This window comes from Galendromus occidentalis, unplaced genomic scaffold (genome assembly GCF_000255335.2).
Source record: "Galendromus occidentalis unplaced genomic scaffold, Mocc_1.1 scf7180000075391, whole genome shotgun sequence".
Taxonomy (NCBI): Eukaryota; Metazoa; Arthropoda; class Arachnida; order Mesostigmata; family Phytoseiidae; genus Galendromus; species Galendromus occidentalis.
The window spans coordinates 9942-36051 of NW_003803381.1; the positions used below are offsets into that span (position 1 = coordinate 9942).

General features: G+C 50.5%; 2 protein-coding genes across 2 annotated transcripts; one reads left to right on the forward strand and one right to left on the reverse strand.

Moving 5' to 3' along the window:
- Window positions 1-14333: 14333 nt before the first annotated feature.
- LOC100903581 (mediator of RNA polymerase II transcription subunit 14) lies at window positions 14334-21921 on the reverse strand. The gene is made up of 4 exons (XM_003737120.3): window positions 21897-21921; window positions 18441-19105; window positions 17368-18346; window positions 14334-17067 (listed from the first exon to the last, which is right to left on the reverse strand). Exons 2-4 carry the CDS (start codon window positions 19002-19004, stop codon window positions 14408-14410), a joined length of 4203 nt encoding a protein of 1400 aa, XP_003737168.2. The 5' UTR covers window positions 19005-19105; window positions 21897-21921; the 3' UTR covers window positions 14334-14407.
- On the forward strand, window positions 20795-26050 carry Plap (phospholipase A2 activator protein). The gene is made up of 13 exons (XM_018641809.1): window positions 20795-21042; window positions 21321-21565; window positions 21647-21766; window positions 22003-22181; window positions 22270-22484; window positions 22596-22825; window positions 22963-23199; window positions 23344-23483; window positions 23640-23862; window positions 23976-24132; window positions 25201-25273; window positions 25409-25509; window positions 25622-26050. Exons 1-13 carry the CDS (start codon window positions 20885-20887, stop codon window positions 25878-25880), a joined length of 2337 nt encoding a protein of 778 aa, XP_018497325.1. The 5' UTR covers window positions 20795-20884; the 3' UTR covers window positions 25881-26050.
- The last annotated feature ends 60 nt before the right edge of the window (window positions 26051-26110 follow it).

Sequence of the window (26110 nt, forward strand, 5' to 3'; positions counted from 1 at the left end):
ATCTCCGAGCGAGCGTCAAGGGATGCCCCGTCCAGTGTGTATTGGAGCTTTGCGTTACCATTGCCGTAGTAGAAGGCGCAGCACTTATGGGTCGAAACCTGGAGCGACATCTTCCGAGTCCACGCGAGGAAGTCATCAGCAGCTCTTTGTAGGACGTCGTGCTCGTGGACCGAGCGTACCGGGGCGTAGATCTTGAGGTCGTCTGCGTACACTTTGAAAGGTACCTCCTCGGGAAAGATTCGTTTGACGCAGTCGAAGTACATCAGGAAACCGAGAGCGCCTATATCCTATATGCTCGATGCCACATTCCTTCATGAAATCTCCGAATTCTCTGCTACAGAGCTGAACCCCATTGTCACAAACAATGCTTTCTGGAATGCCCTCGTGGTGAAACACTGTTTTGAGCCAATTAACTAACTCCGCGTGGTTACTTCCTGCATGAATCGAACTTTGGCCCATTCCTAAAGATAATCTATCAGGATAACGGCGAATACTTCACGCCCATCGTAGCATCTGGGCCCCCGATATCTCTCGCGAGTTTTTTCCACGGACCATTTGGCATCCCGTCATGACTAGAGGCTCGGTTGATGGCCGAGCCGTTTCGTCGTGCGATGCACATAACTTGCATTGTTTGATGGCATTTCCTGGGTCAATGCCTGAAAATTGAACGATTTCTCGCCATCCAATCGGTTGACTGCCACCGTCAAAGCTGCCACCATAATTTCTGCTGGGTCTTCCACATCGAATATTGACGCCAGTGGCAGTCTGGACAACATATCCGGGACGAAGTTCACTGCTCCTGCTCGAAGTTCTACCGAAAAGTTCTAGCCCCTTGATCTTTCGGCCCAACGTCCGATCCTCGAGGACGCTCTCGCCTCAGTCCTTGCACTGAAGAGAGTAACTAATGCCTGATGATCGGTGCGGAGCCGAAATCTCCTTCCCCCCAGGAAAACGTGCCATTTTTCGATGGCAAACAGCAAGGCTAACGCCTCTTTTTCCCTCGTGGAATATCGTTTCTGAGCTTCCGTGAGCGAATCGGACATACACGCCACCGGTTTTTCCCCGTCTCCGTGCTTCTGCAAGAGAACCCCAGCAATCCCCTGATCACTAGCATAGGTCGCCACTATGATTTTGAGCTCAGGATCGAATACGGCTAGGGGATGCGCCTCCGATATCAATTGTTCGACCTCTCCGAGCGCACGCTGATGCTCTTGACCCCAATAGAATTTGCCGTCTTTTCTCAACAAGCCTCTCACTGGCTCCACAACTTCCGAGAAGTTTGGTACACAGCGTAAAAAGAAGCTGGTGGCCCCTAGAACTGATCTAACTCCTCTTGTTTTCTTGGGCACCGCTAATTGTTTAATCGCTTGGAGGCTGTTTAACGACGGTTTTATTCCGTCAGGTGACACATTGAATCCCACGAATTCCACCTCTGTGACCCCGACAACACACTTTGAGTTCAAAGTGAGCTCCGCGTCTCTGAAGCGTCCCAACACGTTCCGTAGGACAGCATCGTGCTCGCTTTTCGTTTTTGAGAACAGGTAGACGAGCGTTCCTGTGATATCTTGGAGTAGATGCTCCATCGCTCGCTGGAAAGCTGCTGGGGCAGACTCTTTTGAACCTGGAGAGACCCCAAGGCCTTATGAACGAGGTCAGATCCCTAGATTCTTCCGCTAACTCGACTTGATGATACGCCGACATCGCATCTAGTTTGGCAAAAAAAAATGCAGGTGCCCTGCGTGTTCAGTTCTGACTGAAGAAGGAGACTCGTAGGACTGCGTCAGGGGCTTTTATTTATTCATGTATGCAGAGAAAATTTGGGTAGTAAATTAGCTCGTACCTGTTCTGGCTCTCTCAATCACCCTGTCGAAAACAGCGCGGGTATAGGGCCCCGACGAGAGGAATTGACCGAATGGCAGCACATATTCCGAAGTAATTATGTGTGCTTGTTGGAGCGTCTGCTGAGTTTCTCTGAACGGATTGACCAATGGCGGAGGCGGTCTGTGATACTCTTCTGGATAGGACTTCCTGATTGGAGGGCGGGTCTTAGTAGTTTCGGTATCCGTTACACTACTTCCGTTGCATTTGTTTACGTTTTGCAGTGCCCCTATATCTGCGCGACCTGGGACGCAGTCCTACGTCAAAATTTGCCACCCGCCAACTTGACGAACGAATCGTTCAGATGGGGTAGAGGGAATTGATAGGCAACTACGCTGTCGTTCACCTGTCGGAGATCGATGCATAATCTGACGGACCCGTCCTTCCTTGCTACGACTACCATGGCCGAAATCCAGGCTGATGCATCGACTGGTTCGATTACATTTATCCGAAGCAGGTCATGGACATCCTTTTTGACTTCCTTGACTGGAAATTCGCCGTGACCGTGACCTCTGTTGAACAGGCCGCATCTCGGGTTTCACTTTCTTTGTGCACGAACCCTCTAAGCAGCCCTAATTTCTCAGAGAAGACATCATTGAATTGTTCTCCTAGTTCTTGCTCGTCTACGAAATTGATTTCGCACGTGGGGCGGTTACACTGATGGTAATGTTAATCTTGCAGTAATCACACCGAGTTCGCTCAGTTCACGGGTTTATTGTAGGACTCGTATGGTATGGTATGGTGTTTATTGATCCAGATTCCCCATATATGTACATAGATTAGAATGTTTATATGCACACGGTGAATCAGCCTTTCATATCAGGCGCGAGTTCCTCAGCAGATCGATGTCTATCCCAGTCCTCGAGGATTCTTTTTGTCCTCGTCACGTAGGTTGCGTTATCCGTTCCCTCGTGGAGTCCGAGACGGCGAAGTTCTTCTTCTGTGTAGTAGATGTCGTTGCATTCGAATATTACATGTTTCATGGTTTCTTCGTATACGCCACATCTGGGACAGGTTTTATCTGTTCCAGGCGACATCTTGTGAGCTCTAGTAGGAAGCATATTCGCCCTCGCTAGTGCTAGTAGCTTGCTCCCTCTGTCGTTATCGTAGTGGTAGCTGTGTACACCGCGGGAAGTCTTTCCTTTGTTGTAGAGTTCAAGACTGGGTTTGAAGAGCATATTCTCTCTCCATATCTGGTCTTGAACGGATTTAATCCTCGCTTTGATTTGGTTGCCATATGCTGACAAGAGAGGACGTTCCTGTGGGCCAAGCTGTAGTCTGATGGAATTCGGCTGGATCTTCGCACTGGAATTCGGCTCTTAGGCGCTCGGTTTCCACGTACATTTTGGTCTTTTTTTTGGTGAGGTCCATCATATTAAGAATTGCCTTGGCCCATCTTGCTTCCGGCATAGACTTCACCCGTTCGAGGTACCTCAGTTTACTCTGAGCTTCCCTCGCTTTGAAGGATGACCAACCGAGTTCACCTTCAACGAATTCTTCAGCCACTCGGGAACCCGGAATTCCCAGGGCCCATCTCCCAGCTTGTCGCTGGGATTCCTCAAGTGTTTCTGTCAGCTTTGCACTCATAACTAATACGGCGTTTGCGTACGTAAGCTTGGGTACAGCTGTTGCCTTCCATTGGACTTTGGATATCTCAAACTTATTGAAGCCCCAAAGTGATGTTGCATGGAGTTGGTGCAACACGGAAGTAGCTCCCTTTTCCCAGATTTCTTCCTGTTTGTTCGGGTAGTTTCCGGAGTCGGAGAGTATTATGCCGAGGTATTTGTAGTGGCGAGCAGTAGGAATTTTCCTACCTTGTATCGTCAGTTCTCTAGCCTCTCCGATATTATGAGATGAGTAAATGACCACGGCGCTCTTGTCCGGGTTGAATACAAGCTCGTTAGCATCCCCGAAATCCGAGTTTACTTTCAAGAGCCTTTCTATGCCTTGGTACGTTCTGGCGACCAAAACGATATCATCCGCGAAGAGGAGTCCCGGAATGTTGAAGAATTTTCTCTTCCTCGTATCCCACGTCCGCTTGGCGGTCGTCACCCGGAAGCCCTCTCCTTGTCTCAGGAGTTCAGGCTCCAGGTCCCATATATATAACGTAAACAGGATGCACGACATGGGACAACCCTGTCGTAAACCCTGTTCCGTTTTTACCCATCGGGATGTTGCACTATTGTACGTTACAGAGGCTCGGTTGTGCGAGTATAGTTTCTGCACTATCTCAAGCAAACCGTCATCTATCCCTATGGCCCGTAGTTTCTCCCGCAGCAGTTGTCTGTTGACTTTGTCGTAGGCATCTGTGCAATCTAAGAAGGCGCAGACTAGAACTGTCTTGTCTAGCCTGGACAATTCAATAGCTGATGTCAGCATAAATAGATTGTCGTCGCCCCTTCTTCCCGTTCGAAAGCAATTTCGCATTTCTCCGAGTATATTGTTGTTCTCCATCCAGTTCTGCATCGCTTTCACAAGGTATCTCGTGAAGATGCGATACAGTACTGCTGATATGGTGATCGGTCGATATGTCGATAGGTCGCCCGCTTTTGAGTTTGGCTCCTCGATCATAACGACCTTCCCATCCCTCCAATCCGGTGGGATCTCTTCGTCTCCCGCGAGGATGCGGTTGAATAAATCACTTATGTACTCCTCCCCGATTTCGGTGAGTTCCCCCAAGATTTTCACTGGAATTCCGTCCATGCCTGTGCTCGTATGAGTGCGCATGCGACTGAGAATTTCGTGTATGTCGTTCGCCGTTGTCTTAAGACCGGTTGGTTCTGATATTTTAACCGGGGTTGTGGCGTCGTGCACTTCCTCCTCCCCGTATAGCTTCGTTTTGGCTATGTTGGTGAGGAAATCTGTAAGCTCGCTTTCGGGAATTTTCCTTCCGTTGGCGTCTCTGGCACTAGGAGATGGCTTTTTGTTTACCTGTGAACGTCTTATGTATTGCCAGAATTTTCGGCTGCGCAGGCCGCGGGGAGCGGCCAGGATATTCGCCTGCATTCGGCGATCTCTTGCCGCCAGTTCTTTTTGAACCTCCTCTCTCACTGCCTGCTGCGCCGCTCTGACTTCGCGTTCTATTTCATTTCATTTCATTTCATTTATTACATAGGGATGAGTATGGGCATGGAACCCGCAAGCCCTACCGGGCCGCATTTTTAGCTAGACATTACATGAACTCGAAGTTTACGTTTAAATTCACGGTAGTTGGTAATTCCTCGGAGATCAGCAGGGAGATCATTCCATACATTAGAAATTTGGTATTTGGGCGACGCTCTGGAGGACGAATGAACTACTCGAGCTACCCTGAGACGAAAGTTTCTAGACGATCTGAGGGAGTCGACGAACTCCGAGATACACGACTTGGGAACGGACGCAGGGAAGTAGATCGACAAGAAGGCTAGGCAAGCTATGCGATAGGCGCAAACTTGACGAGCATCGAAAAATGAGAGTGACTTGAGCAGGGGGGAGACCGACGAACGAGGTGGCAGTCCGTAGATAGCTCTAGTTGCGCTATTCTGGCCGACCTGGATAGACCGGAGGGCAGCAGAGGACGGGGACAGACCCCAGACAGAACAGCAATACGAAATAGAGCTACCTATGATAGCTCTGTAAACCGATAAGAGGGTAGGGCAGGGAAGGCCCAGACGTCTTAGCCTATGTAGACAGAAGGCATAGGACAAGAGTCTCCGACGTAACTGAATGGAATACTTCTGCCACGAAAGATTTGCCTCAAGGACCAAACCGAGGCAAGTGACCGAGTGGGAGAGAGGAAGGGTAACGCCGTTCAGAACAACCGACCCCTCCAGAAGAGAGGCAGTGTGAGGACGCTGACGAAAATGTACAAGCTTGGTTTTGGATTTCTTCTGTTGGTAAACATTGTCGTCGGAGTTGTCTCCACTCACGGTTCTTTTGTTTTCAAGTGGATTCCAAAGCCGAGATGTTTGGAGTTTCGATCATCATGGCCGGGTGAACGTCTCGCATCTCGTTAGATAACGTGGTCATCCCTGACCGGCTCGTTTGAGAGACAACGTTTTCAACCTCTCTTCTGGTTCCTTCTTTCTCGATAGTTTCGACGCGCAATCATTTAATTCGGATCTGGCTATGAGTATTATTCGCTGTTTCAACATCCTCCTCCTCTTAATGAAGTCTAGGAGCACCTATCCGGTCTCCGAATCTCACGATCGGATCTGGTGTACTGTGCGTTCCGCGGTTGTTCCTGTACTCTTGTGCGTCCGGTCTCGTCCGCAACTGCGTCTGCTTCTGTTTCTTCTGCGCGTCCTGGGCGCGCGGAACCTCTCGTTTTTCTTCCTCGATCGTACACAATTCCAATGGATTATCCTTCCCACTTCTCAAGAACAATTTCAAATTCTCCGCTTGTATCTTCTTCGGTTTCCCATCTACATCTATGAAATACTTTGGATCTTCCTGTTTACAAATTCTAAACGGCCCTTTGTAGACCGGGGAAAATTTTGGCGAACGTTTATGATTCCTTACCATCAATATGTCTCCTTCTTGGTATTCCGGGTGATCGTTGAGCCAAACTCTTGAGTCTTTCTCTGCGTTTATGCGTTCCATTGCAACCCGTCACCATTCCTCCGCCTCTTTGAAATTTTCAAGGTACCGAACCGGAGCATTCCTTAGATCTGGTTCTGTAAGTGTGTGTACCGGCTCTCGAGGTTTCCTGCCGAAAACAATTCGGTAAGGGGAATACCCTGACACGGAGTGTTCTGACGTTCGATGGCTGAAGGCGACGGACTGGAGTTTCCGGTCCCATTTCTGCGGTTTTTCCTCGATTACTTCTCTCAGCGTCTGGATTAAAATTGCGTTGAATCTCTCGCGCTGCCCATCTGTCTGCGGATGATAAGGGGTGGTGTATATCGGCCTTATTTGGAGTGATTCGAACAGTTTTTTGTCGACTATACTCTTGAAATTCGATCCGTTGTCCGAAAAAACACTTGCCGGAATCGAATATCTGTTGACGACGGTAATTAGACAATCCGCGACTGTGACGGCTTCTTGATCAGGCGTCGCAAATAATTCCACCCGCTTTGTGAACGGATCCGTTCCGACCAGGAAATATTGATTCCCGTCACTCGACATTGGTAACGGCCCCAGAACATCCATGGCCCATTGACTGAGGGGTATTCCCTCAATCGGAACTGTTTTCTTCGAAGCTGCGAGTCCAACCCTCTTCGTGTTGTTTTTCGCTCAAACCAGGCGGTTCTTCACCATCTCTGCAATCTGCGTAGCTGATCGATACCAGGTTTATGTATCATTTATCCGGGCTCAAGTACGAGGGTACCCCAGATGTCCCGCCATCGGGTGAGAATGTGCCAAGGCGAAAACCTGTAAACGCATGCCCTTCGGTACGACTACCCGAACTGACTCGTCAGCTCGTAGTTTACCTCTATCCAAATACAAGGCGTCGTCCGCCAGGAGTCGATCATAGTAAGCAAGCTCCTCCATATATTTTGCCTGGTGCGATCTCTCGACGTTGCTCATCCCCTCAGACCTCGCACTACGTAGCTCAGCGCAGGGTCCCGCGAAGTTTCTATTCCCGTAGGCATACTTGAGCTATATAAGCGAGATAAAGAAGCTTGGCTTCAGTCTGTTCTATGCACTGAAATAATCGACAGAACTAACGAGAAAGGATTCTTCGAAGATGAAAACGAATGTGCATCGAAATATGTCGAACTAATCGAGTATCGAGAGACGCTACAGAAAATCAGAGAAAACGATGTGGAAACACAACCAGAAGATTTCCTGAGAGCAGAGAAGTTGGATCAGGATTGCCTACTACTTGCAGAAAAACTCTATGGAGCCGTAGCTCTAGGACACCCGCTGAAAATAGGTGTGACTCCACCCAACCTCGTCAAAGAACGTCAAAGAGCGAGAAAATTCTCCGAAGCTGGGGCAGGAGACAACGGGAGGCAACCCAACAACGAAACAAACAAGAGACCAAACCTTCCAGAATTCGACGGGAGGAACTCCTCATGGATCTGGTGGAGAACGATTTTCGACAAAGAGGTGCTATCGAACACAAACTACTCTCCAGAACATAAATTCTCCTACTCCCTCACGTCAATCAAACGGAAGACGTTCGCTTACCAAATCGTCGAAAACCATGCAGGCGTAACGAACGCCTACAAACTCGCATGGGCAAATCTAGAAGAACACTACCTCACTGCGGGAGACTTGAAAACTTCCCACCTACAAGCACTACGCGACATTCCCAGGAAATGCAAAGAGTCAGGAAACGAGGATTTTCGCCATCTAGAAAAACTATACCAGACGGCATGGGGTCACGTGAACGCGTTGAAGGCTCTAGGAACAGAAGTTACAACATACCAATCTATCACCATCATGGGGATCCGAGAAGCCTTTCCACCTCAGATGAGACTCAAATTCCTCCGAGAACATGATGCAAACGATTTGAGCGAAGAGGGCCTTCTGAACATATTCAAGTTCTTAAGAGAAGAACTGAACGCTAGACGACAAAACTGGCAAATAACTTCAGAAAAAGAAACATACCTGAGTAAAAGAGGGGGGAAGGACAACTCAGAAAGAGGAGCTCCCCAAAAGGAAACATGGAAGAAAGACCCCCGATCAAGAGAATGGGGGACCAGAGGAAAATTCCATGGAGACAAAAAACCATTCGTCCGGAAGAATACGAAACATTCGTCCATGCTTCAAGAAGACAGAGAGAATGAACGAGTGGAAGAACATTCAAACCAATAAACGGGGGTCTTGAGGATTCCACCCCGAAGTCGCTGAAGAGAACCATCTAATTTTGTTCGGAAGAAATCGCCTCAATGGAGGTGAGCATTGAAGGAAAAAAGGCCAATGCCGTGATCGACAGCGGAGCCTCGATCTCCGTCATCAACGCGAAATTGGTCACAGGAAAGAATAGATTCACTGGGAAGTAACTTCAGATATACGACTGGAGAAACAAACCTTCCACTCTTGATCGGTGGGCGAGAGTTCATCTCGAACTTGGAACGTTTTCCGGAGAAGTCGCCTGCTTAGTGATAGAAAACGTTTCCTACTATATACTGATTTCACGTCCACTACTGAAGCAGATGAAACTCAACCTACACTATGATGACTCCATCACTTTCGGAAAGCCCATGGGAGAAATGGTAAGCACACTCCAGGTCAGACTTGTGGAAGACTTAGAGAAAGCATTCCCGAACGTGGTGTGTACTTCTCCCTCTCTGTTTTTGATTGTTAGCTCTCTCCTAGGTCTGTCGTCACTTTTTTTGACATACGACCAGAAGCGCTCGGCTCTCTGATTCCTAGGACATCTGACGATGTGGTCGTACATCTTCTTGTCCTTGTCCGCAGTCTCTCTAGCAATTCGTCTGTTGACATCGCTCACTGCTTTCCTATATCTCTGGCTGATCTCCTCCAAATCAGCCTCTTTACCCTTCCTTGCTCGCCTGAGATCTCGACTGATTCCCTTTCGGATAGTGTCTAGCCTCCTTATCTCTACCGACCATTTGGGATATTTTTGATTTATCTTGACCTTCTCTGAGGATATTCTAGAGTGGTCCTTGATAAGCACTACAAGGTCTCTGTATTCAACCTTTTCGCCTCTCTGCTGTCGATCTCCCAATGCTTGTCTGGTGAGCTCAGCGATTTTGCTTTTGTTGATTTCGACCACGAACTTCTTCCCCTTCTCTGGGGCTGTCACCCCGGGGAGCACCACTTCTATGTTGATCATGTTGTGATCGGAGAGTTCTTTGCTCCTGATCCTAGTCTCATCGATCCTCATGCTCCGGATATATTCCCGAGCTCTGTCAGTGCACAGCACGTAATCAAGTACTGCTTGGCCCAAGTGTGGCTTCCCTCACACATCTCTGCCATATTCATGATATGAAGCTGATTCTGCTCTACAAAGTCCAACAATAGGTGTCCCCTGACATTCTGCTCACCTGCCCATTGAGCTAGGTGGGCGTTCGTATCCCCTCCGATCAGTATGAGTGAATTCTGTTTCCTTCGTTTTCTGAGTACCTCTCCTATCTCTCTGAATAGACGATTATTCTTCCCAATAGTCTCATGAGTTTCAGACACACTGATTATTATTAAAACGTGTTTGAGAACCTTCATCCCTATCGCAATATAGTCCTTGCCTTTCTCCGACCATTCCTCATCTCCGAGGCTCTCGGGTACCAGAATCCCAGTGCCCGCTTTGGCATCTCTTCCTGAGCGCCCTGTTGGAGCCCGCAAACTGGTAGCCCTTGATTGTCGGAGGTGTCTCATCATTCATCAACCATGTTTCACAGAGGAGGATTATCCCTTCCTCTGTGTTTTCGAACGCATTCATCATTAGCTTCGTGCATTTGCTCTTGGTCCTGCCCCCAGCTAGATTGAAAACACAGATACTTAGGGTGGTTGATCTTACATTAGCCTTTTTATTTCTAGTGCCTCTGTACCTCACCGTTTTTGATCCGTCAATCTGAGCTTTCTTTCGCTCTGGTTGGCAGGACTCCTCATCCGATCTATAGCCCGGCTCAGTCCACTCGGGCAAGAGGTATCGGAATTCCGAGTTCAGATGAATCTCCAATTTTACCCCGAAAAGAGTGCAATAGTCGAGTTTGCGGAATGTACGGACTCGAGGGGCGTTTCAGAGGTGCAGGGACAAATACCGCCGGTACAAGAGAAATACAAGTACCTGGGAATAACGCTCTGTAACTCGCGAAACTACCTAAGGGAACGGGAGAAAATCTGGGAGAGAGGGCGGAGAAAGAACTGAGACAGATGCTCGCGAAGTCCTCATGGCGCTTCAACAGATTTATGGTGACAAAGATACAATGGAAGAGTACAGCAGTACCCGCCCTGACGTACGCGAATTCGATCACAACTCATGTCCACAAGACTGCGGAAGAGACTTGAAAACCTACAGCGAGAAGCTGGTAGATAGGCCTCAGGGGGGCCTAAGTCGAACACAGCGGTAGAATTCATCGACGGGGAGCTGGGTTGGTCCAGCTTCGAGGCGAGATAGGCCAAAAGCAAAATCACGTATCTTGCAAGAATAGGCGAGATGAGTGAGACCAGATGGCCAAAGGCGATCTTGACGATGCTTAAAATTACCAATATGCAAACCAAACTTCAGGACAGGAGATCGGAGCTGAGGGATAAATTTAACTGTCAGGAGCGCTGGCAATCGCCGATCAAGAGTAAACGGATAAGCCGGGCGGCCTACAAGAAATATGTAGAAGAATCGGTGCGAGCCAAACTAGACTCAGATTGGCTGGACGGAATGTCAGGTAAAACCACCTTAGACAGATACATGAGTTTCAAGACTGCGAGTGGCACTATCGAGCACCTATACGATAACACGCAAGGCAGTCGCCTCCTTGAATGCGAGAGCAGGATGCTTGCAGACCAGGAAATATCGGTCACGCTTCAAGAACATCGATCCAACCTGCCAAAGATGTGGCAAAGCCGAGGAAGCTCTGGAACATGTGATAATGAAATGTGACAGCCCGCCGGAGGCCGAGTACATCGTGCAAAGACAACTAGGGCTACATGAAGACAGCACGCCGAGGATGATCACGAGGACTAGAGTGCTACTAGAGGAATGGGAACGGAGGAGGACTACCACCGGAACCGTAGAAGGATATCACATGAATCGACCTGCTAGAGACATCGCCCCTGCACCAGGGTCATCTGATATATATTTAGACTGAGTGAGATATAATCAGAGAGGGTCAATAAACCATCCATCCATCCATCCATCCATCCAAGAATCATCCATTCTTGACGCCCGATATGATCGTGCGCTTGCCCCCCTGGGCGGAGGAGAATTTATTGAATAGCGGATTCCCGATCACACACATAAGTGAATCTGGCAGTAGCAAGTAGCAATTAGCAGGGTCTCCGAGACTAATGTCTAAGGGTAGAGGGCACGAAATGAGCGGTATTTCAACGAGAATGATACTTAGTGAAGCAACTAGGGCAGAATGCTCTCCGGCGATATTCGTAGATTTTCTTGGTCCTAGTTCCTTCCTTGATTTGCGCGAAGGACGCAGCGCCGGCTTGTGGCCCCATCGGTCGAGATGTGAGAGCTAAGGTCTGGAATCGGTAGGTATCCACGTATAGCTGGAGCGACAGGAATGGGTCGGCTCATGAGACCTGTTTGTCGCCCGCTTATGAATAGTTGCTTCACAAGGGGAATGATGAACGGTCGCATCGGGATCTTTCTCTTCAGAACACCTTCGTAAAGGATTGAGGCATACACTACAGACATAAGGAGTACTTTCAGGAAAATTCGATTCCACCATTTCTTAGATTTCCGGTCGGGGTCATACGTTGACGTTTTTTGATCACAGAGATCAACTCCACCGATGATTCCGTTGTAGAATGCGATCGCCTCTGGACACGGAATGGATAGCCTAGATCCGTCTTTGGACTTCCTCGCGACATCCCTCTTTCGGGCACTGTGGCAATTGCACTGAGCATTGGGCTCGCGAATTAGATCCTACTCGGGAGAAGGAGAAATCGATCCCTCGTCATGGCTGACTTCAGAACGGGATTCCCAAGGCTTGGCTCCGTGGCCCAATAGTCCCTTATCTTGGGCGCATCGTTGAAGCCCATCATGGGGAAACAAGCGAGAAGCTATCTTGATCTCACCGGGGTCAGTTCTCAGAACCTCTTCCCCGACTTTTCTCCGAGAATTTGCAGGCGAGCATTGGTGCAAGTGGCAACATTGTCACAAATATCTTGGGGAAAAACAGCCATAAATGCGTCGAGTTCGGTGGACCCGGAGCTCAAGGACGCGAGAACTCGCGGCGCAACCTCTCGCGGAATGGTGAAGCGGGGGGAGAACGACGAACCGCGTTGTACCCAATTATTCGATGTGATTGAAGTCTTTCGCATCTCGACGAATATAGCGTTGCGCTTCTCGCAAGCTTGTGATCTACACAAAGCACTTCGAAATTATTCGGACAATCTAATAGGATTTTACCAAGGAATGTTCGTTCCTTTGTCTACGGGGATCGAGGTCGATTGAGACGGAATCGGAAATTCCGCAGAAATTATCTCATCTTGTATGCTTGCTACTCAATGCGGTCCTTCGCAAATCTCCAAACTCACAGAGACAAAGTTGGGTCATGGCGGACAGCTCGGGTGGAATCGCTCCGAGGAGCTTCGTGCACAAGCGAACCTTAGCATCAGTCTGACGTTCTACGAACACTCATTAAAGTTCTCATGACTTACGACGTGGACATCACTTCTAAATCGCTCACTCTGCGCCAATCGTCAACCTCAGCTGGGCCATGTTTTGGAGTACCTTTTCGCTTCAACGGGCATCTTCTGGTGGGAGCTCCGGCACAGAGGAGAGGACTTTCGATTGAGGCATTCATTGGCAACGAGTCGGAATTCGGAAGGGCTCGCTTCTCCGAGAGTACTCTCGATCCCGTGATCATCCTCAGATTCCTGATTCTCAATCGGCTTTCGGGTTGTGATTTCCGACGTCAACCCCAACATACCTACGCAGGGAGCACTCGTTTCTCAGCAACGATCCCGTTCCCGTTGGTTTCCCAGGCCCGGTACCAAAAGGTAAAATCGTGTTTGAGGACCTCCATCCCTATTGCAATGTAAGCCTTGCCTTTCTCATCTTCTTCTCAATCTTTCCACGAGTTGCATCGTCTTGGATCCCGACGATAATCTGCTCTTTGAGGGCTTCGTCCGGACCATACCTTGCGAAGTCACATTTCTGGGCGAGTTTGCGAAGCAATGCCACGTAATCAGCCACCGACACCCCAGGCAGTTATCGTCTTCGCCTGAACTCGAACCTTGCGGCAGCCAGGCCTTGCTGCTCCGCGAACCGAGTCGTCAACCGACTCACGGTTCTCTCGAATTATGAGGGTAGCTGCTCACCTAGCTGCTCCTCCGGCTGATCGCGGATCATCCGATATTGTATTTGACCCTCCGGGCCTAGGCAAAACATCAGCGTGGCTATCTTCTTTTGATCTGTGTCGCCCACAATTCAACAAGCCGTAAGATAATTGGTGAACATCTCGTACCAATCTTCCCAAATTATCGGAGGCTCACCTGGGCACGACAGGAAGGGGGGTGGCGGAGGCAAACTTGGAGCCATCGTGCGTTCTCCACGAGTTTTTCTGAATCATGCACGATTCTGAATCCGAATGTCGACTGCGCCAATTACGTACACGCGTGCTGCTGGCTTCCACAGGAGTCATTTTATTCCACAGAGTCAGTCTCTAGTTACCGTCCGCCGCTAGGCGCCGCTACTGCTCAACTAGCTACGAACTGACTACGCTACACATTACTTACCTGTTGTCCCTTCCCTGAAACCATTCGAGACCAACGATTCGGGATCGGACGACCGAGAATCGGGGAACCAAGAATCGAATGATCGGAACCGAGAATCAAATTATCGGGCTCCGCCGCGCGGTCCACTCAAGAATCACGAGGCTGCGGACTTGAATCACGCTTGAATTTAAAACACATTTATTGCACATAATTATTTACAGACTCTTAATAGTGAAGTTGAGATTTAATCGAGTGTCAGTTGAGTAACAAGCTCTCTTATCAGAGGATATATAGAACATTCAGCTCTGTTTTGGTACTCCACGGATCGGCGCAAGACGGATGCTATAAGATTGAGCGCTCGAGAATTCTGAGAACCCGCGGCGTCGGTTTTCCGATCTGTCGCCAGTGATACCGCGTTCGTTTGCAAATCATACACCAACGGCACCACAATCGAGAGAGGGCGAACCTCTGTGGCAGACACTGGCTCGGCGTCTTTCGTTCCGAGGGGGACCAGTTGGAAAAAGAACAATACTCGGTTCCGATTTATGACAACTGATGTCATTCCCGGCGGTGCTAATGGTGGGCTCGCCGCCGGAGGTATCGTAAGGCACAGCTGGAAGCTCCATCTCGAGTTGAGGCAAGGACAGAGCTCCAAACGCATAAGCTGAACGAAATCTCGCAATATTCGCTGCGGTGTGTTCATCAAGCGCGTGAACGAGATGAAAGCGTTCGGCTTAAAGGGGATCGAGGCGACTCTCGAGTCGAAGTACCGTTCAATCATCTGAATGTCTTCGACAGAAAATTGCTGCGTAGCTGATTCGTGTTGCGTGATTTTGACATGCAAGGATTGCATGTCAAGCGGATCGAGACAGACTCTGTAAACCAGCTGATCGAGTCTGAAGATCACTACACCAGCCTCCTGAATGTGGCGGACTTCAGAACCCACGTCGCCCCTCGTCAACACTCGGTGAATCGTGTTTCGCATGAAGGCGCATCCGAGAGCTCGCTCAATCGGTGAATAACCGCTGGAAGTCGGAGTGCACAATAAATCTAGATTTTCGTGACTGACAACGATCGGTATCGCGGCGGCCCAATTTCCGCCTCCTGCGGGAGCCGAGCGCGACATCGGAGGTCGCATGAAAGCGTCGGCCGACGAAGGACCTCCAAGCGAAGGCGTTGCAAACAGCTGACGCGACGAGGGTCGAGGTGCCGGCGACAGAGGCCAGGAGTTAGCCGGTGACGCGGAGAGGATCGGGAACGCCGGCGAGGTGGGATCGTTCGAAGAGGGTCCAGGCAAGCTCGATGGATTCGAAGCAGCAGCAGAAGGAGATGGTGAAGAAGAAGTCATATAAGGCGACAGGTTCGGCTGCTGGGCAGAGTATGGTGAAGAGGGTAGCGGTGCTGCCAGCGGTGAAGTCGGCGCAAGGGCGGATTGCGTACTGACAACGACCGTCGGTCCAAATGACGGGTTCGGGGAGGCCGTACTTCCGCCAAACGTAGCCGGAGAGGGATGAGGAGAAGCTGCCGCGAGAGACGGCGGCCCAACCGTTTGGTGCTGCGAGGACCGTGGTGGGATGAGACTGTCGTCGCAGCAACCGCCACCTAGAGATCGTGCGCTCGCTGGCGAGCCCGTCTTAGCTGCCGTCGGTGACGGAAACGGCGCGACACCTTCCGGGAGGAGAGGCACTGCAGGAAGGTGGGGATCAGACTCCTCCTTCTTCACCTCGTTACTCGATGAAAACTTGCTGAGAAACGCTCGTAGAGCTGGGATTTCAAGAAAGTCTTCCACGTGACGACTCTCGTCAAAATGGCTGAACGCGCCGTCCCGTATTATAACGCAGCCAGCACCTCTTCGGCATTGAATCTCTAAACAGCAACAGGCTCGATAGACGAGCCGGAAACACACCGATGATTGAGGTATGATCATGAATGTTAGAACAGGAACCTGCGGTCTAGAATTAATGACGCCCAGCTGCGGGACACTCGGCAAGCGAGACAGTGACAGCAAAGGTCGATGAGTGTCTCTCAGAGTTTGGAGGAGTTCAACTACCGACTGGTGCCGATTGAAGTCATCGGACAGCTGATGTGCGATAATCGAATGAGGGTTCATCGCAGAGGCTGGTCCATCCACGCCGAAGACGAGTCGAAATCTGCTTTCCTCCAGATAAACCGTCACAGTGTAATTCACCGTTGTTCTCTCCGATCCATAAGCGATCGTGAGACGCTGGTAAGAAAAGGATCGAACCTCAAAAGTTTCTACCAATGCAGCATAGGCGTCTTTTTTCAAATCAGCCTCGAATTTCAATACAACTTTGTACAGTTTGCCTATCATCAGCCAATCCGCCAGCCATTCGTCCACCACAGAGCCAGTATTGCTATGGCTGAAATCATAGTTCAAATGAATCACTCGGGTTGCATTTCGCTCTTCCTGCGTTATGAGCGGGCAATCATGGAAGATGAGCTCACATTGCCAATTCGCCTTCGTTTGTAAACGGAAGGTGCAGCTGAGCAGGCAGCGCCGCAGCTCTTCGACCAAATCGACAGGAATGTCACCACCTACGCCGTAAGCCGGCATCTGAGCAATTTTCACACACAAATCCGCGCCTCCCATTCGTTGACTGACGCCTCGGTGACAAATTCCCCGGAGACCTAGCTCCCGAGTGAGTGAGCTGAATGGCAGCCTATCGTCACAGGCGGCGACAACGCTAACCACCTCGCTCAGAGGATACCCTGAGAAACGCGGCTTCTTCGGAGAACGATGTCCGCCTCCAACGGCGGCTCGGAACGATGACGGCCTCTTCCTTTGCTCCTTACCCGATGACGCCAGAAAATCTGAATCTATGGAAAGACCTGCATGAGCCTGGCATTTATCGAGGGTATTGAAAGTGCTCAGCCGATTATCCTCTGGAAAGAACAGAACCCGCTTTAGTCTAATCGTCAGCCTCGCAGCCTAGGGACTAGGGACGATGTGTAGCATCCTCTCGCTTGAGAAGTATTCGATCTATTTAGAGGACTCGCCCAAATGAATCCGCCCAGAATCGAAACATCCGGAAATCGAGAAGAAGGCTCGTATAGCGAGAAGCAGGCGGCCTGTTCGACAAGTCGGCTCCCCGGGCCAAGAGAGGAATACAGTGAGGGGGTTACGGGGAAATCGATTCAGTTCGGTGATTCTATCAAATTATTGATGTTCGTTTCTGAGCTAACCTGTAACGCTCATAAGGTAGTATTTGAAGTGAACATGGTCCGACGGTGAAGCTGCTTGCAGCTCGATCACAACGTAATAATGGATGTGTTTGCAGAGCTTCACGTACAGAGTGAACTTCCCCATCCTGTTCAGTGGATGGCCGTCTGGAATGGCCGCCATCACCGGGTTGTGTTCCATAGCGAGCACCGGGAGGTGTTGGAGAGACCGCTTACAACGCTTCAGAATGATCCAGAGCCTCAAATTCAGAACCGTCGACGCGAGACGACTCCTCAGGTTGCCGCCAGCTTTCGGATCTTTAGCTAGAGCGTTCACGATTTCTTGAAGTTCCACTATCATCGGCGGTCGCTCCTCATCATCTTTGACTTCGTCGTATTGGGGTACGAACGCTTGCACGTATCCCGTGTGCGTATCAACAGTGAGTACGAGTTTCTCTGATGGCGAACATGGATGCACAAGAGGGATTTGGAGCAAGGCTGGGCTCAAGCCGAGCGTACATTCGAAGTCTGATGGCAAGAGCTCTCTAAAATAGTTGTCTCTCAAGATCGAAAGTCTCTGCCTTGAACGTATGTGTATCGTCTGGATCAAAAGCCGCTCAATTGAGAGAAACCCGCTATTGGGCTCGATGCAACTCAGCTCTTTCTCTTCTCTAAGGTCGGGCACATGAGTCACCTGGAGAGGTTTGCACGGATCCTCTTCATTTAAATGAATCACCAGAGAGAAGGGTTGTTGCTGGTGGTCAAGCAGATGTCGACTCCAGAAATTCAGTTTCAGCGTGGCGCCTGGAGTGTACTCATCGATCCGGACGGAGTCCCCAAAACGCTCTCGGCACAAACGAACCGTTTGCGTGTGCAGTACTTCCAGTTGCAGACTCAAAGAGAAGAAGTGCAAACACTCAAACATGGCGTCAAGAGGTCTCGGATCATCACAAATGTGGGACTGCACAAGCTGATGGATGTAAGAAATCTGCAAAGGATGCACCTGAAATTCGAGAATCAGCCCGGGTTAGCAGAGATTCGCACGGTGCCGAAACTCCCATCGAGCTCACATATCATGCATGAAATACTATACTGACCAGAGATTTACTACAATCCCAGGCTGATACATCCTCGACCAAGAAACTCATGTCCAAGAGTCTCCACGGAACTTGCGGCCCGTCGCCCATGAGAGTGAGCGAAACTTCGAATTCATTCTCAACACGAAATAATACACGGCCTCGCTTGATCTCCAAACACTGCATGTATGGCGGTAAGTCGGTGGTTACGAGCTTGTACTGTATGATGCGATTCAGTCGTTCGAGAACACATTTCTTCTTCTCGGCGGAAATGGGATCGGGCGGGATGATCTTGTCCCTAATGCAGTTGGGCAATCTTGAATATGTTCCTGTGGTAAGTATTTCGGCCGCACAGGGGATGTGGAAACTGGGTAGCCTCGCTTGCACCAACGTGTCGCGAGACAGCATGGCGAACATGTCAGCCGTTTCAATGAACAGCATGCTCTGCTTGTCCAGGAAGTTGACAATGCTCGCACATTTTTCGACTTTCCCCGCGCTCGCGGCCCACTTCACCAAGGCTAGAAGTCGAATGAAGAGTAGACGAGTGCTGTGGGCAAAACCCGTGATCTCGATTTTCCGATCCATATCCGATTTTCTCGGGAGCAATTCAGCCAGAACTGTCAGCTCGTGATAGGTCTTCTGGAGAACGAAGTCGATAAGCCGGCCCAGCGGAATCGTAGCCGGACCTACCGCCACAGCCGTTGCGAATCCCGGCACTGAGAGTGCCGCCATCACGACCGTCGCCGGTGCTGGTGGAACAGCAGCAACAACGATCAGACCGGGCGCATGCTCAAGCTGAGAGCTACCTTGACATGACAGGCGTAGTGAGACGAACGGAGCTCCCCGGAGAACAACATCCACGACGAGCGAAAGTATACTTGTACGAGAATGCCGAACACACGGCGACGTCGAACAAGTCCAACACTCCTCCACAATAATAAGCTCTTCTGCTCAGCCTCGTAAACAACAAACAACGAGGGAAACGTGTCTCCCCCCTTCCGCACACGCGCCGCCTCTCTCTCTTACCGATCCGATACATTTTCGGTCAGAGTTGGACGCGCAGAGAGTTGCCTTCAGGCGCGATCATGCCCGACAGGACTTGTTGCTTCTAGCTTGTTGTGTAATGGCGGTGGTTCCGTCAAGATGATTCCCGCGTGAAGAGGGAAGGGCTCTGTATACGAGGGATCAAGCTCCTCCATCGATATCACCACGCTGTCTGGGATTCTGTTTTTCACTATACATATATCCGTGATGATGATGCTGCTACACAAAAATCAGGGACCCCAGGACGAGACACCGGGGATGCCATTCCGGGTGCGGAGGCACGGGTTTCCCATCGGAACGGCTGGAGCGCTAAGGGGTTACGAGGGCGACGAAAAAGATCATCTGACTCAGCTAGAAGCGCGGAGTCGCGGAGGCTGAGAGCTGATGAGAGTAAGTAGCGCTGCACTTGCGACGATGATGACGATGATCTCTGCTGGAGCGAGGGAGAACATGGGATTTTTACGTCGTCTCGCATTTCCTCCGTATCGACGCTGCGGCGCGAAGATTGATGCTAAATAGCTTCCTGTAGCGCCCGTGATCCCTGATACATCAGAGTTCGGATCAGAACATACATGGGACCTCCCGCGCTATTTCTCCCGCTTCCCTAGGAATTTCGAGCCCGAAAAGCTCCGAAGGCCTATGCGTGCTCAGCGATCCCCTGAAAACGCTCGCACCGTCGTCGGAACCGACACCTCATTGCTCATCGCGGACTCGTACACTCTCCTTCGAGGACAACGTTCACTTCACAGGAATAGTGAACAGGAATAGCCATCTCTCACGGGGATATGAGCCTTTCGCATTTTGTGGGCGAGAGCGATCATGTCAGCGAGAGTCGAGGGTTATTGCCCAGCTCAAAGAAATTCCCGGACGTGATGGGACTCTCGAGCGGGAACTCGCGAGATTCGCGCCCTTCAAGATGGCGAATTTTCCCTGTGTTCCGAGAAAGCAGGAGGATACGCCCTCGACGAGTCTGTTAGGATCAAGCGCGGCGTCGATAGGACGGGTTCATGTTAGACAGGAGGACTATCCCGTATCCTGTGAGTCCATCGCCATCGTCTTCACGCATTTCTCGTGGGGATCTGACTTGTGTGCGGCATTCGGAGGTCATCCTTCGGAGGCTTCAGGCTACGCACGTACTTTCTACGTCACAGTCATCACTCACGTACGATTTAAGGCAGGCTGCAGCTTGCGTTGATGCGTACAGCTGTAGGCAACAGCCGACCCCTAATTCGCGCGCTGGCGCGCTGCGGGAGATTCTCCGTCTGCTGAGTGTTGTTACCGTCTGCTGAGAAACCTCTCTCCTCTCTCGGACCGTGTCTATCATATGAATGATTCCCGTCGTTGTCGCTGTGACTGACGGTGCAGATTATAAACGATAGTTGAAAATCTGCTCCGAGGGCTGGACTTCTTCGTCATTCCGAATGGCGAATGAGGAGGGCATAGCCAATTCTTATATGCTGCGGGCAAACCTGTGTGGTCATGCACGAGACGTGCGTGTCGTCGCTGAGACATGCTTTCCAGAAGGGGGTATTGTCACTGGTTCCAGGGATTTCACCACTCGAATTTGGACGTACAACGGGTATGATAGGATTAACCGCCTCTCATTTCGTGCTCGCAACTCTATGCACCGAGACGCAGCCGCTGGCGCTGATCCCTTGATCAGACACCAGAGCGTACTCGGAATAGGTACAGCCTTTCCTCCGTGCGCCTCTTCTCCGTAAGAAGGCCGACGCTGCACGTCGACAGTGTGCGTTCTCTGCTCAACGCTGTCTTATCGAGCTCCAAGGGCGCGATCGGCGGCAGCCGATTGTCCGTCGAATCCAGTAACGATTGCAGAGAGCGATTATCGCATTGCAGAGCGCAAGATGAGAATCGCGCATTCGTTGAGTCGCACTGCCTCAAAGGTCCGACCGATTTTGTGTCGGCTGTATGTGCTATGCCGCCATCGGACCAGTTCCCGCAGGGTCTGATTCTGGTCGGCTCACACGACTGCAACATCTACTGCTTCAATTTGGAATCAAACTCGCCCTTGTACAAACTTCTGGGACATTCCGGGGCCGTTTGCTCCTTGGCTGCCGGGCAATTCGGAACTCTAGTCTCAGGTGAGCGTGCCGTGGACGAGCTCCGCCGACTACTCTGCGGCACTGCGGACAGCAGCTCATACGAATAAACAATCATTCCAGGCTCGTGGGATAAAACGGCACGGGTGTGGTCGGGCCAGAAGTGCACGATGACTCTCGAAGGACATCAAGGAGCAGTCTGGGCTGTGTCGCTCATGCCCCAACAAGGATTGATACTGACAGGTACGGGCCCTACAATTCTGCCGCCTGGATGTTGGTAGCTATAAAGGAAACCGTCCACTCCTATTAGTATCGTAAGGCCACTGTCCCGAGGCACCACGCGCGGCGGAATGTCGAGTCCAATCGAATAAGCCGCAGCTTCCCGTGCGCGGAATCCTTCCTCCCTTGCCACCTGTCGCTCCGGTCGAAAATCGAACCGGAAATCGCGTAACAAGAATGAAAAAGGCTGTCTCTTCTAGGGTCTGCGGATAAGGCCATAAGGCTTTGGCGAGCTGGCAAGTGTGAGAAAACCTTTTTCGGGCACGAGGATTGCGTCCGCGGGATCGCTGTTCTGTCAACCAGGGAGTTCCTCTCCTGTTCCAATGATGCGACCATTCGTCATTGGGAAGTAGCTGGGGATTGCCTTCATATCTATAGAGTGGGTGCTCCTCTGGTAATTGTATTGCATACATGGCTAGATTCTGTGCCCTAAATGAGACAGACTTTCATCTAAGTACCCGTTCCAGGGCCACACAAGCTTCGTGTACTCTATCGCTACCCTCGAAGACAGCGACTTCTTCGTCACTTGCGGAGAGGATCGCACGGTCCGAGTTTGGACCGCCCGCGGCTCGTGTCAACAGACGATTCGAATGCCATGCCCCACTGTTTGGAGCGTCGCATTGCTCGCGAACGGCGACATCGTGGCTGGCTGCAGCGATGCCATAAGCAGGGTCTTCACACGGTAGTTACAGACAAACTGACGAAGCCGAAAACGCCGGCGCCGCTGTCATATCCGTCCTTTAACATGATTATCTCGCTTGAACTTGTAAGCCTAAGCTCGACATTCCCGCAGATACGAAGCTTTGAAAGCATCGCCCGACGCTATGAAATCTTTCCAAGAGCAAGTAGCGAGCAGCTCGCTACCGGCACAGGAACTCGGTGATCTCAAAACGGAGAATCTCCCAGGAGAAGAGGTTCTCAACGAGCCGGGTAAACGGGAGGGCCACACTATTCTGGTGAAAGAAGGACAAAATGTGTGCGCCTACATGTGGTCCATGCAGCAACAGACCTGGCAAAAAATCGGTAAAATCCTCTCCTCAATATACAGATGAGGGGGATCACTCCCGGGGATCGGCCCTTGTTGTACTATGCCGCGGCCTCTGCTAATCCTCGTTTCAAGCGGCCCGACGAATATGACCTCGCTAATTTCCCATTCGTAGGCGATGTCGTTGGAAGTCCGGACGGATCATCGGCAGGCGGTAAAATAATGTTCGAGGGAAAAGAATACGACCATGTTTTTAACGTCGATATCGACGACAACGCGAAGCCGCTGAAACTACCGTACAACCTTACGGACGACCCATGGATCACGGCGCAAGCTTTCATTCATAAACATGGCTTGCCTCAAGATTACCTCGACAACGTCGCGAAGTTCATAATCAACAACACTTCTCAAGGTTTGGGCACTATGTGTTGATGACCTTAGCTTTCCCAAAAAAAAGTTACAAGTAATCCGGGATTCATGCGCGGCTTATTTTGAGAGTCGCGCAGCATTCTAACGGAAATCTTGCTCATTTACTGGTAAACTTTCGTTTCCGAAGGCGTAACAACGAAATCAATCGACCCCGCGCAGTCATCGACCGAATATTGCGACCCTTTCACCGGGAATAGCCGGTACGTTCCCGGAACCAGCAGAGCTGCTTCTATAGACGCCTCAGCTCCGAATGGAAGCTCGAACGACGTGAGTCTACTCCTTCGAATTGATGAGCGAAGCATTCACTGGCGCGACTCATCACAAGATAAAACTCTCTCTGGACCCAGTCAATTAGCGGAATAACCGTTCCCTCCAATCCTCTCGTCTCTTGAGCCGACTCGAATTATGCCTCAATACCCGTAGGTGAGACACATACCGTACACGGGAAAATGGATTGCTTTCGATATAGCGAACACCTCCGGCATGCTGAACAAGCTGAGGGAGTTCAATGGTCAAGTTCCGCCAGAAAATATCGTGAAGGACGAGCAACACCTGGATGAGCTCAAAGATCTCATCGAATGCAAGATAGACAAGCTGGAGGAAATCCACGTTCGCACGTTGGAGGCGATCATTGATTGGCCTAACGGTGCGTCGACTTCCACTTGTGGACGACGATGAATTATTGCCTTTAGAGCGTTCCTTTCAAACGAATGCCTCGCGGCTACTATCTCACCATGAAACGCCGTTTGAACTTCACAGAATTCATCTTCCCGGCCCTCGATGTGCTACGATGTGCAATCCGGAGCGATGCAGTCAATTCCTTCCTCTGTACGGGGCCCGGTGGCTCAAAACTTGTTGCGAAAATTGTCTCGCTCATCACGTCTCCCGCACCGGCGAATCGTATGCTAGCTTTACGGTCAGTTGGCCTTCTTGAACTTACTCTGTTTTGAAGACACGCAGGGGATGGGCCATGTTTTTCTGCCCGTCTCCGGCCCGGATCTTCCTCCATGCATAGTCGGAGGTACAGGATACAGTCGCGCGTCATGCGCAGCGCATGCTCATTACTAGGGCCTGGCGTTTGTGGCGGACTTTTTTTGGGGAATATCGCGGACCTGTGGCGGATCTCCCAAGCAAAAATCGCGGACTTATGGCGGATGCTTTGTCGACGAATCGCGCTAACTCGGGAAAAAGACAAGCGCAGCTTCATGGCTCCGAACAAGCAAAACGAAAGCTCATGCTCATGTTTGTCTGCTGTCGTCAATTACCTTATGCTACCTAGGAGGCTTGAAGCTAGGACCAGAACTCACATTGCGTCACTGTTATGATTAAGCATATTGTACATGCTGAGATTCTTACTTTTTATACTACGTCTATCATCTCGAAGAACAGTCGCGTGTTTCCTGAAGATCTCTCAGCCGAAACACTGTTGCCGGGTACACTCAGACAAGTCAGAGCGATCTTCGCCAATTCGGGAAAACGAGCCGTCGCATTTATCCACGAAACTATCGGATCAGACGAAGCCTCGAGTTTTCTCTTGGCCGACAAGTACAGTCGGAGTTCAGCCTTCCCCGGATCGTTTTCCTCGAACCACAGTATATTTCCGATGACGTAGCCGGCTTCGATCTCGATTGTTTTCAACTTCGCGGGGTCGAATACGCGACAGGTGCGGATGAAGTCCGCAGCGGATAAGGATATCTCGCCATCGATGGTCCCCTTGGAATCTATCGAACGGGATGCGGGGCTGTCACGGGAGGAGTCAAACTGACCCTGCTTATCCCGTGAAAAAAACTCCGAAATTCGCGGAAGGTGGGCATTCCGGCCGAAAATCGCGGATTTCATGGCGGATGTGGCGGCCGGCACAAACGCCTAGCCCTACTCATTGCCCTCGCCCCGAAGTTTCGAGCTGGGCTATTTACCCAAGGGGATCAATGGAACGCGCTCACCGCCGTCTCCCATGAACTTCACGCAACCGTGCCATTTCCAGATTTTTCGTGAATATGTTCCTGAGAGAGGCCGGTCAGCAATTGGCTCATCTTGAATGGGAGCGAATCCTGAAGGTATGTAAGGCTCCGAGAACGTCCTTGATGGCGACAGTGTCAACGGAACGATACTCCGTTATGATCCATCATTCCTCCGCCTTTCGGCACTGCTCTTCTCATGTATAAAACGTCGAGACACCGTTGACTCTTCAGATCTCTTCCGAGCACGGTTTCAATGGCAATAAGAACACCCAGATTGCTCTGGGTTCTTTGTATCTGAATTATGTGATTTTGAGCAACTGCAAATCCGATGAGTGAGTAGCATAACTCTACATACATGATATGGGATCGATAGTTTACACTAGCCGCACTCAGAAATGACGAGTGTTGGATCTGAACTAAAATTAAGAACTCCTTCTCTAATAGGACGAATGCTTCTCGGAAGCGCTGGCTGGTTCAGAGTATGTGTGAAGTCATTCCGAAACTCTCCGACTGCGAAGCGCAATTCAGGTCTCTCCTCGCTCTCGGTACTCTCATATTCAACGACAAAGAGCTCTGTCAGCTGGCCAATGGCTTCAAACTCACGGAAACCTTGACGAACATTTGCACCCACGGGGGCGAGTCTCTCAAGCTCAAACAGTGTGCTCATCAATGTATAAATCATATCCTCGATTTTTGTGTCTGAACGAGGATGTATGAGAATTACTTCCGTCTGCAAGCTTCCGGGGAAACTCCATCTTCATAGCAGTGCCGAATGCGAATAAATGAGGATATATATTATCATACTCTAGGAGACCTCCCCTTCCCCCGTTTCGATATCGTGCGTGTGATATTTGAATTATACCCACCTCTCCCATAAACTAAATTTTTGTCTACTCGATCGAGCGTTCGACTGTTCTCCTTGGGAACGCGGAG

Coding starts and splice junctions, on each gene's coding strand:
- LOC100903581 (XM_003737120.3), bottom strand. CDS start 19,004: ATGGATCGGAAAATCGAGATCACGGGTTTTGCCCACAGCACTCGTCTA. Junction 18,347..18,440: donor GGGATTGTAGTAAATCTCTG/GTCAGTATAGTA, acceptor CTCGAATTTCAG/GTGCATCCTTTGCAGATTTC. Junction 17,068..17,367: donor CTACCTTATGAGCGTTACAG/GTTAGCTCAGAA, acceptor TGTTCTTTCCAG/AGGATAATCGGCTGAGCACT.
- Plap (XM_018641809.1), top strand. CDS start 20,885: ATGGCGAATGAGGAGGGCATAGCCAATTCTTATATGCTGCGGGCAAAC. Junction 22,826..22,962: donor ACAGACCTGGCAAAAAATCG/GTAAAATCCTCT, acceptor TCCCATTCGTAG/GCGATGTCGTTGGAAGTCCG. Junction 23,200..23,343: donor AATCAACAACACTTCTCAAG/GTTTGGGCACTA, acceptor TCGTTTCCGAAG/GCGTAACAACGAAATCAATC.